The sequence below is a fragment of the Carlito syrichta genome, unplaced genomic scaffold (genome assembly GCF_000164805.1).
Source record: "Carlito syrichta isolate Samal-C Ts95f unplaced genomic scaffold, Tarsius_syrichta-2.0.1 Scaffold315826, whole genome shotgun sequence".
Lineage (NCBI taxonomy): Eukaryota > Metazoa > Chordata > Mammalia > Primates > Tarsiidae > Carlito > Carlito syrichta.
Genome location: NW_007259922.1, coordinates 567018 through 578737, shown reverse-complemented (window position 1 = coordinate 578737; position 11720 = coordinate 567018). Strand labels below are relative to the sequence as shown.

At 45.4% G+C, this 11720-nt stretch overlaps 1 protein-coding gene across 1 annotated transcript in view; it reads left to right on the top strand.

The window, feature by feature from the left end:
* The window catches only part of KCTD2 (potassium channel tetramerization domain containing 2), a 20740-nt gene that overhangs the window by 390 nt on the left and 8630 nt on the right, over positions 1-11720 (top strand). Inside the window, exons 2-4 of the mRNA XM_008073352.2 lie at positions 6-123; positions 1744-1852; positions 5157-5248. Of these exons, the coding sequence (XP_008071543.1) occupies positions 6-123; positions 1744-1852; positions 5157-5248 (319 nt within the window). The remainder of the gene's footprint in view (positions 1-5; positions 124-1743; positions 1853-5156; positions 5249-11720) is intronic.

The window sequence follows — 11720 nt, the reverse complement described above, 5'->3', positions numbered from 1 at the left end:
TGGGTCAGGCTGAACGTGGGCGGCACCTACTTCGTGACCACCAGACAGACCCTAGGCCGGGAGCCCAAGTCTTTTCTCTGCCGCCTCTGCTGCCAGGAGGACCCGGAGCTGGACTCAGACAAGGTGTGCCCCGCCCTCGGGCGCGCCCCCGGGCCTTTGTACCCCCTCGTTCCGCCTAGATACGTCCCCAGAGTCCTGAGACATGCTCCTCGCCGGCAACCCCCTCAGCCGGGTCCTCCCCCTGGCCTCATGCCAACCCTGGGGACCTCACAAGGACCCCCCCCCCACTCTTCCCCATCCTCAGGCACAGCCGGGCTTTCTCTCTGACCCCTCCCTTCGTTCTCAGCGCCTCCTTCCTACACGGTGCCCACCCGCGCCCGCGAGAACCCACTCCACGCCCCTTCTTCATATTCTCTGCCCCTGCCACCCCAACCCCTCAGGTCTGCATGGGTTTTTCCCTGGCTCCTCTTCAGCCCCCCTGCCCATGCCAGATGCATCCGGAACTGGGTCAGGGTGAGCTAAGGCATCTTTGTAGCTTTCTCAGACTTCCTCTCAGACCCCTCTGCCAAGTTGAGCTTCGACGGTTGCAGGAAGTAGTGCTTGTGATATCACACTCCTTTCCTATGGTCTTGGTCCCAGAACTTTTGTCTGGGAACAGCCACTGTTTTCGGTCCATATTTGAGATTAAATGCGTTCCTTGGAAAGAGGTTACCATTTGCTGGTGCGAAATCTAGGCTGACCGGTTAAGACAGAAGGAAAATGAAAACCCCGGAATGCTGTTTGGCAAGATGCATGGCTGCTCACCAAAGGATTGAGAGGTGAAGACACCTAAACCATTACCAGTCTGAACTCTTTGAATTTCTTTTCAACTTTACACGTTCTTCTTTTCGTTCCCAACTTAAAGGCACTGATGTTGGCTCACACCGCTGTATACCCTGTATAGCACTCAGCTCAACAGAGCTGGGCTGCATAAATATTTGTTCATTTCATTTACACCCCACCCCCCACCTCTCAGGTTGATGAAAACTGTTCTGCCCTAACTTTAAAGAGATTCCGAAACCCTTGTTTGTAAAGGAATTATTTTTATCTATCTATATCTTCCTTGTGGCAATGTGAGCCAGTTTCTTCTTGTTCCTTTTTACTGTAAAGATGAGTAGGATTAAAGCTGCTCAGAGCCAAGTCCTGGCAGTACCAAGCTTCCTCTGGGCACAGAGCTGGAGTGTGTGAGATTACAGCTGGCAATGCAGGCTCCCACTGATGTTGGCCTTGAGCTCAGGAACATTGCCAACTATACAGAGGTTTTCTTAGAATTAGGAATGCAGTTCCCGGGCAATAGAGAAGTCAGAATGTCCACCCCAAGCAAAGAATTAAATCACGCAGCAGCCATGACATTTTCTTTCTCCCTTTCATAACATCAGATGTCCCACGAAAGAATGTTGGTAATTGTTGTCCAAGCAAAAACTTTAGAAATTCAAACCAGTAAGTAGAAGCCTAACTGAGTATGATTGTACATCTGTAACACTTCCTGAAATTATCTGAAAGTACAAGATACATAAAACTAGCCTTCTTGCCAATAGTTGGCGATAAGCAAATGTCTAGCAAAACTTGCCATCACTGAAATATTTTTTTGGTTGATGGAATGAATTGTTTTAGGGTGCTGGCAAAGAGGATGAAACCTTGTCCTGACTTGGTTTTTAAAAATCCTGAAAGTCCTACAGTGATACCCTTGTCTTTGGTTGGCAGGACGAGACAGGGGCATATCTGATTGACAGGGACCCCACCTACTTTGGTCCTATCCTAAACTACCTCCGCCATGGGAAACTCATCATTACTAAGGAGTTGGCAGAAGAAGGTAAGGAGAACACTGTTTGCACTGGGCATTTTCAAAAGTCAAGTCGCATCTTTAAAAACTGCCTTACAAATTTGAATTTTGCTTGAGATTTTTCATCGAGCTCATGTGCAGGTGTAGTTAAAGGTTCATGAAACTGAGCAGGAAGCCTCCAGTTCTCTATCCTTGGCTGAGGGAGTCTTGTTGAAAAAAGCCCCATAGCGCTCGGTTCAGCTTCTCTAGTGAGAAGGAAGATAGATAGCTCAGCTTTGCAGATAACCTCAGGAGTTCTTTCTGAACATCCAAAACTGCTGTAATCCTTTTTACATTTCTTTATGTGGTAGCAGTGAATGTCCATAGCCTGAAGAAGCAAGACATCTCTGACAGTTATTTATATTTTCAATTTTAGTTTGAACTTGCAGCTGTACAAAAATAATAAAGGCTTGGCCTCATTTCTTTTAAGACGCTGGTCTCATGCTTCCCTGTAAAGTTTTGCAGCTGACCTAATTCATTCTCTAATTCATTGCCAGGTATATCATCAGTTGCCTCATTTTTTTTTGGTTTGCAGGGCATTTGGACTGTAGGGAGATCTAGTCATCTTTCTGCACAGCTTGGCTTGGTCTCACCAAAGGCATTCAGTTTAAGATTGGGGGCTGTCCCTAAATCCAGGGCACCCTGATCTGGGAGCTTTGGCTCTGAGTAAGAGAGAATGGTTGTTCTAGTTAATGAAGTGACTACAGAATAACTCTGTTTCAGCCAATAAAGAAGAAATTGCCCTCTCTTTTTTTTTTTCTTCACATTTCAAACACATACAAAAGTAATGGGAATAAAGCTGGGCATGGTGGCTCACACCGATAATCCCAGCACTTTGGGAGGCCGAGGCAGGTGTTTTGCTTGAGCCCAGGAGTTCAAGTCCAGCATGGGCAACATAGTGAGACCTCATCTCTACAAAAAAACAATAATGGAGCCGGGCTCCGTGGCTCAGCCTGTAATCCCACGCCTTTGGGAGGCCGAGTTGAGTGGATTGCCTGAGCCCGCGGGTTCAAGACCCACCTGGGCAAGCGAGACCTCATCTCTACAAAAAATCAGCCGGGCGTGGTAGCGCGTGCCTGTAATTCCGGCTACTTGGAAGGCTGAGGCGGAAGGATCGCCGGGAGCCCAGCAGGTCGAGGCTGCGATGGCCGGTAGCAGCCACTGCACTCCAGTCTGGGCGACAGAGTGAGACTCCAACTAAAAAAACAAAAGCAAAAACAAAAAAACAATAATAATAAAAGTAATGGGAATAGTACAATGAATCCATGTACCCATCATCCAACTTCAACCATTACCAACTCGTGGGTAATCTTGTTTCTTGAAAAGAGAAATCTTAAGTATATTTTCTAATTAAAAACTTTATTTATTTTTTTTTTAAAGAGACAGTGTCTTACCCTGTCACTCAGGCTGGAGTGCAGTGGCATGACCATAGCTCACTGTAGCCTTGAATTCCTGGGCTCAAGCTATCCTCTGGGCTCAGTCACCCAAGTAACTGAGACTACATCTGACTAATAAAGCCTTTTTATTTTGAAACAATTTCAAACTTAGAGAAAAGAGCAAGAACAGTGCAAAGAGGCTGGGCACTGGCTCACACCTTAGTCCTAGTGCATTGGGAGATCAAGGAGGGAGGATGGCTTTTAGCCAGGTTCAAGACCAGCCTAGGCAACATAGTGAGACTCTGTCTCTACAAAAAAAATTTTTTTTTAATTAGCCGGGTATGGTGGTATGTACCTGTAGTCCCAGTTATTTGAGAGGCTGATGCAAGAAGATTGCTTGAACCCAGGAGGTGGAGGCTGTGGTGAGCTATAATAGCACCATTGCTCTCCAGCCTGCACCACAGAGTGAGATCCTGTCTCTGGGGGGGAGATGAATAGTACAAAGAACTTCCTTTATTTATATTCACCAGTTTTTAATGTCACATTTGCACTGTCAATCATTCTCTTTCTGTCCCTGTCTCCCTCTTTATCCATTCTTTCTCCCAACTCCCTACCACCACAGTTTTTATTTCTGAACTATTTGAGAATAGTTTGCAGATTTCACCCCTTAATTTAAGGTTTGGTTTTTTTTTTTGAGTCAGAGTCTCACTGTCACCCAGGCTGTAGGGCAGTAGCACACTCACAGCCACTGCAGACTCAACCTGATGGGTTCAGGCAATCCTTATACCCCAGCTTTCCAAGTAGCTGGAACCACAGGCATGCACCACCACACTTGGCTAATTTTTTGATTTATTGTAGAGACGAGGTCTCGCCAAGTTGCCTTGACTGGTCTCAAACCCATGGGCTCATTCAGTCCTCTCACCTCGGCCTCCCAAAGTGCTGGGATAATAGGTGTGAGCCACCACCCTCAAATTGTTTCAATTTGTATTTTCCAAGAACAAAGATATTCTCTTACATAGCCACAGACAGTACAGTTATCAAATGCAGAAAATTTGTTATTGATACTTTTTTTTTTTGAGTTAGAGTCTCACTCTGTTGCCCAGACGGCCACCACAGCCTCTACCTGCTGGGCTCCGGCGATCCTTCCGCCTCAGCCTTCCAAGTAGCTGGAAGTACAGGCGCGCGCTACCACGCCTGGCTAATTTTTTATTTTATTGTAGAGATGAGGTCTCGCCAAGTTGCCCAGGCGAGTCACGAACCCGCGGGCTCAGGCAATCCACTCACCTCAGCCTCCCAAAGGCGCAGGATTACAGGCTGAGCCACCGAGCCCGGCCTGTTATTGATACTTTTATCTCCAGCTTATATTCCAGTTTTGTCAGTTGTCCTAATAATGACCTTCATAGCAAAGTTTGTCCTGGTATAGGATCACGCATCTCATAGTTGTCCTATCTGAGGCCTTTGATTTTGTTCAGCATAGGAGTCTTTCAATGATTGCCTTTTCTATTGTTCAGATAATTCACATCCTGTTAAATTTGGCCACATAAATTTATACACACACTCCTTTTTTAGGGCACATTGGGTAAAAATTGCAAGCTCAGGAAGTGTCCAACATGACCAGTTCCAGGAACTAAGCGACATATGGGAAAAGTGTCCTGCGGCTAATGGGCAGATGCTAGGTCGGGAACAGGAGGGATGAAATGGAGTGAGCAGGGCAGACCCTGGGATTTGACACTCACTTATGTTGGAGAAAAGATCGTGGGTATGCTCTGAACAGCAAAGAGAGATTTGCTAGGCAGAAGAGGGGCTAGATTTGCATTTGAAAAATACAGTTTTTAGCAAGCATGTAGCCTCCAGCCTCTTCTTGGGGTTTTCTGGTGAACTCACACACGTCTCTGACTAAAATCTGGTCCTTGTTCTAGGCGTGCTGGAAGAAGCAGAATTTTACAACATTGCATCTCTTGTGCGGCTGGTTAAGGAAAGGATACGGGACAATGAGAACAGAACTTCACAGGTGATGTGTTTGGAATTTTTAAGAGGGAGATATCTCAAACGGCTGTCTCTGTCTGTGTGTCCCCTTAGAGCTGGAGGCCTGTGTAGAACAATATCTGTCTGTGGGGCCGAGAGGGTACATGCTCAGCCAGAATGGCTCAGAATGAGACAAGAGCGACAGAACAGCTCCGTGGCCCTGCAGAAGAAGGAGCTTGTTGCTCATCATGTGGCAGTGGAAGGAGCCCAGGGCACGTGAGGCCCAAAGCCGGTTCCTCTGACATGTAAAGACCAAGCAAGGTCTTGCTTCCACCTGTCGGCCACTCTTTGTTAAGGGGAGCCTTGAGCATGTGCGCGCGTCACATCTAGTTCCTGCAAGTGGGCTTTAGAGGCTGCTTGTGAATCATGCTTCTGAGAATGTAGCATCAAGCTTCTCTTTATCATGATGTGTCGATTTTTATATGAACTCAGATATAGTAACACAAATGAGGCAGTTTGCCACCTAGTTTGAAGGAAGGAAAGATACTGGGACTTACCTAGCTGACGTCATATTTCATCAGCATGTGTTCAAATGCCCATAGTAACTTCTGTTGGGATTCCGTGAGTAATAGAAGATCTTTGCCCTCAAGAAGCTTCAAGTTTATCCAGAAAAACAGATCCTCTTGTTCATGTGTTTAGGTGCCATTTTAAGAAAGTATAACTACAAGGCCGGGCACAGTGGCTCAGCCTGTAATCCCGCACTTTGGGAGGCTGAGGTGAGTGGAATGCCTGAGCCCGCAGGTTCGAGACCCGCCTGGGCAACTTGGCGAGACCTCATCTCTACAATAAATCAAAAAATTAGCCGGGCGTGGTAGCGTGCGCCTGTAGTTCCAGCTACGTGGAAGGCTGAGGCGGAAGGATCGCCGGAGCCCAGCAGGTCGAGGCTGCGGTGGCCAGGAGCAGCCACTGCACTCCAGTCTGGACGACAGAGTGAGACTCCAACTCAAAAAAAAATAGAAAGCATAACTACAGTGCTGGAGTAACAGGGTAGAGTTGCGCTCCACTGTAACTACCTGTCTTGTAGCATAATTGCCTGTTGCCCCATCCGATACTGGTGTAGATGCTTTCTGTAAGTATAATCTGTTGTAGCATAGACTTTTCCTGCCCTTAAGAAGAAGGCAGTTCGAGATCCGCCTGGGCAACTTGGTGAGACCTCATCTCTATAATAAATCAAAAAATTAGCTGGGCGTGGTAGCGCATGCCTGTAATTCCGGCTACTCAGAAGGCTGAGGTAGAAGGATCGCCGGAGCCCAGCAGGCGAGGCTGCGGTGGCTGGGAGCGGCCACTGCACTCCAATCTGGGCGACTGAGTGAGGCTCCAACTCAAAAAAAAAAAAAGAAGAAGAAGAAGAAGAAGGCATTAAGTTTCTTTTTAGAAGAGGCAAGAGGTTTGCCTGAGCCCACAGGTTCAAGATCAGCCTGGGCAACACGGAGAGACCTTGTCTCTACAATAAATCAAAAAATCAGCCTGGCCAGGTATGGTTGCACATGCCTGTGGTTCCAGCTACTTGGAAGACTGAGTGGGAAGGATCATCTGAGCCCAGCAGGTCAAGGCTGCAGTGACCATGATTGTGCTGCTGTACTCCAGCCTGGGCAACAGAGACTCTTGACTCAAAAAAAAAAAAGTAAGCCGGGCTCAGTGGCTCCACCTGTAATCCCGCGCCTTTGGGAGGCTGAGGTGAGTGGATTGCCTGAGCCCGCAGGTTCGAGACCCGCCTGGGCAACTTGGTGAGACCTCATCTCTACAATAAATCAAAATGAGCCGGGTGTGGTAGCACGCGCCTGTAGTTCCAGCTACTTGGAAGGCTGAGGCGGAAGGATTGCCGGAGCCCAGCAGGTTGAGGCTGCGATGGCCAGGAGCGGCCATTGCACTCCAGTCTGGGCGACAGAGTGAGACTCCAACTCAAAAAAAAAAAAGTAAACGTGATATCTTGTTCTTTCTGTTAGAACTCATATATCAAAATTTTCTTGATAGATAACTGATACCGATGATAAAAAATGAACTGTCTTATCCACTGTATCTTCAGCAGTTTTTAACGTTGGAAAGAAACGCTTATTCCTTTAGTTTTCCTCCATCTGACCAACAGCTGATGTTCAAAAATGAATTTGCAGTTGGTTTACAGATTATCATTTGAAATGTGATCTAGTGTCACCAGTCTCTTTGCCATCTTATATTTACATGGAATCTTGCACTATTGTTGATAGTTAATAGCTTAGACATTTTGGGACTTTAGCCTTATCCTCAGTTTTCTGTGTTCTAAAAAAAATTTGATAGCTTAGTAGAAATTTTGATGGTACCATGAATTGTGTAATTTGAAACAATTCAGACCGGGCTCGGTGGCTCAGCCTATAATCCCACACTTTGGGAGGCTGAGGTGAGTGGATTGCCTGAGACCGCGAGTTCGAGACTCACCTGGGCAACTTGGTAAGGCCTCATCTCTACAATAAATCAAAAAATTAGCTGGGCGTGGTATTGTGCACCTATAGTTACAGCTACTTGGAAGACTGAGGCGGAAGGATCGCTGGAGCCCAGCAGGTTGAGGCCGCGGTGGTCGGGAGCGTGCCACTGCACTCCAGTCTGAGCAACAGAGTGAGACTCCTACTCAAGAAAAAATAAATAAAATAAATAAATAATAAAAATTTCCAAAAAAATAAAAAAGAAAGAAACAACTCAAATCATGGTACCTGAACATTCTTCCTTCTTTGCATTAGTCAATTCCTAGAGAGCATTATAAGATTTCTATTTGATTACAGCAATTAAGTTAATTAGGCCTCTGGATTCTAAAGGCTGGTAGATTCATACCCTGTTGGAAGCTTTTTTGTTCTAGGAATGTCAAGACCTTTTTGATGTTAATTGATCTTCCCGTCTGTTCTTTTCATTTAGTTAAACTCTGAAAAGTAAGTTTAATGTTGTTCAAAAAGCTAACCTCTTTTTATTGCACATGGCTCTAAGATGAAGTTGGCTGGGTGTGGATTTCCAAACACATTATCTCCTTTAACTTATCTGCAGCCCCTCACACATGCAGCATTCAGGCTAAGCCCAAGATTTGGGCCCTGGCCTCACCTTTGTTTTCCTGACATCTTATCTCTTTTAGCCGCTGCCACCATCCTAACTAGTTTGCTGTCTCTATTAATAGTATTGTTACCATAATAAAAAATATTGATTAATTAAAAAAAAAAAAAAAAGAATTTCTACGAGGACTTCCTTGAAAACCTCCTGGCTGCCAACCCAGCTGTCCTACCTCTATCCAAAAAGAAGAGAGCACTTTCTATGTATGGCTCCCTCTGCCATGTGTTAATCCTGGATTTTGCTGCAAATATCTATTAGTGTTGATTAAGTCTGCAGTTCATTGCACACACACTTGCCACATCGTGGACACTCAAGATGGAGGGTAGAATAAATGAATGGATATGCTTATTAAAAAAAATAGTATTGTTTTTAGGTGATTGATCTTAATGCATTTGAGAGTGCCAGTGGGTTACATTGCAAGAAAAAAAAAGTGGCTCTATAATGGCATCTTAAATACCATTATACACTTTGACAGCTATGGCCAACAATATCACAGATTTTTTTTGTGATACTGTAAATTTTGTAATGTAAAACATCTGGTTGTTTCCAAAATGTGTGGTTAGAGCCAATTAAAATCTTCAGCGGATTTGTTGTATATTTTGTTTGTTTGTTTTTGAGTTGGAGTCTCACTCTGTCACTCAGGCTGGACTGCCATGGCACGCGCACGGCCACCGCAGCCTCCATCTGCTGGGCTCAGATGATCCTTCCACTTCAGCCTTGCAAGTGGCTGGAATCACAGGCATGCGCCACCATGCCCGACTAATTTTTTGATTTTTATTGTAGAGGTAAGGTCTCGCCATGTTGTTCAGGCTGTTTTCAAACCCCTGTGCTCAGATAATCCTCTCACCTCTGCCTTCCAGAGTTGTGATTATAGGCGTGAGCCACCATGCCCGGCTTGTTGTATATTTTATATGGAAGGTAATTTTTAAAACTCTTAGTATTTTGTCTGGTTGATGATAGTTACATCTCTTTTAAAAGAAAGCATAGAAGAAAAAATATACTGTTTGTCAGGCAGACTTGGGCTTAAATCCCAGCTCTACCCACAGCTTGGGCAAGATGCTTCACTTTGTGTCCTCACGTGTAGAAGGGAGCTGATGCCTCTGTCCAGGACCTCAGTGAAGACTCTAGAAGAAGGGTGTGACACTTTGGGCTGGGAGCACTCAGTCGCCAGTAGCTGCTTTTGTTTATCCAGTATTTCCCAAGCAGTACGTGGTTCTAAAACTAATTTTCCAGATAACATAAGCCTACTCACCTTTTTGTAGGTTCAGTACTGTTACAGACTGCCTTCACTTCCGATGCCAATCCCAAGTCCCTGTGCCCCAGAATACAGACATTTCTGTCTGACTTGGCTACAAATTCAGGGTTCCCATTCCCCCCACCTTCAGGCTTGATAATTTGCTAGAACAACTCATAGAACTCAGGAAAACACTGTACTTACTAATAGAGTTCATTATAAAGGACACAAATGAGCAGCCAGATGAAAACGTACATAGGGCAAAATCCAGAATGTTCCTGAGCACAGGTGTTAGGGTGTGTCATCCTCTTGACGTGTGGGTGTGTTTACCAACTCAGAAGCTCTCCAAACCTTGCTGTTTAGAGGGTTTTATAAAGGTATGGTTATATAGGCATGAATGACTAAATAATCAGCCATTGTGATTGAACTTAATCTCCAGTCCCTCTCTCCTGCAGATGTCAGAGAGGGCAGGATTGGGGCTGAAAGTTCTTATCTTTTTTTTTTTTTTTTTTTTGAGTTGGAGTCTCACTCTGTCACCCAGACTGAAGTGCAGTGGCCGCTCCCGGCCACCGCAGCCTCGACCTGCTGGGTTCCGGTGATCCTTCCACCTCAGCCTTCCAAGTAGCTGGAACTACAGGCGCGCATTATCACACCCGGCTAATTTTTTGATTTATTGTAGAGATGAGGTCTCACCAAGTTGCCCAGGCAGGTCTCGAACCCGCGGGCTCAGGCAATCCACTCACCTCAGGCTCCCAAAGTGCTGGGATTACAGGCTGAGCCACGGAGCCCCCACTGAGTTCTAATCTTCTAATCACTAGTGGCCAGCCCCCATCCTGAAACTGCTGTCTAGGGCTCTTCCTCTCACCCTCTGGAGTTATTAATTAGCATACAAAAGACACTTTTTTTTTTTTGAGTCAGAATCTTACTCTGTTGCCCAGGCTGGAGAGCAGTGGCATGCTCACGGCCACCACAGCCTTGACCTGCTGGGCTCAAGCGATCCTTCCGCCTCAGCCTTCCAAGTAACTGGAACTACAGGACACGCCACCACGCCCGGCTAATTTTTTTATTTATTGTAGAGACGAGGTCTCACCAAGTTGCCCAGGCTGGTCTCGAACCCTTGGACTCAATTAGTCCTCTCGCCTTGGCCTCCAAAGTGCTGGAATTACAGGCTTGAGCCATCATGCACGGCCCAAAAGACACTCTTATTACTCAGGAAATTCCAAGGGTTTCGGGATCTCTGCTAGGAATGCAGACAAAAACCAGAATTTTTTCCCAGAGATTGGGCCTTGCTATGTTACTCAGGCTGGAGTGCAAAATAGGTACCATCATATGGAACTGCAGCCTTGAACTCCTGTGCTCAGACGATTCTCAGATCTGCCTCAGCCTCCCAAGTATCTGGGACTATAAGTCAAATGTTTATTTTTTACTATATGTGCACTTCTATAACAAGAATATTACCGTTTAACTCTGAAACACTTTTTCAGGTAGCATCAGCAGAGGGTGAATATAACTTGAAAATTTGTATCTTGTGGGATTCCTCTTTTATTTTATCTATTTTTATTTTGTTATTTTTTGAGTTGGAGTCTCACTCCGCCACCCAGGCTGGAAGGTAGTGGCACACTCATGGCCACCTCTGTCCACCTGCTAGGTTCCAGTGATCCTTCTGCCTCAGCCTTCCAAGCCCAGCTAATTTTTTGTTGTTGTTGTATTGTGGCAGGAGCAGGGGGTGTCTCACCATGTTGCCCAGGCTGGTCTCGAACCCGCGGGCTCAGGCAATCCTCTTACCTCAGCCTCCCAAAGTGCTGGGATTACAGGCTCGTGCCACCGCGCCCAGCAGATTCCTATTTTATATGTTAACTTAGTATCTTAGTTCCATAATCACTTATATCACTTTGGATAAACCAAAATGGTGGTATACCTTAGCAGCATGAATACCAGATATAAACGATTTCAGAAAAAAATATGACTTTCTTGTGCAAAATGACTGTGTTTTCTACTTGGAGAGATGGACTAAACCTAAGTTTGTTGGCATGGTTACTCACATTCAGTGCTTCAAAGTTCAGAATTATTTTACCCACTGATTCATGTTCTTGGGCCCTTTTTTTTTCTTTCTTTCCTTGCATAAGTTTTTTTTTTTTTTTTTTTTTTTTTTTTT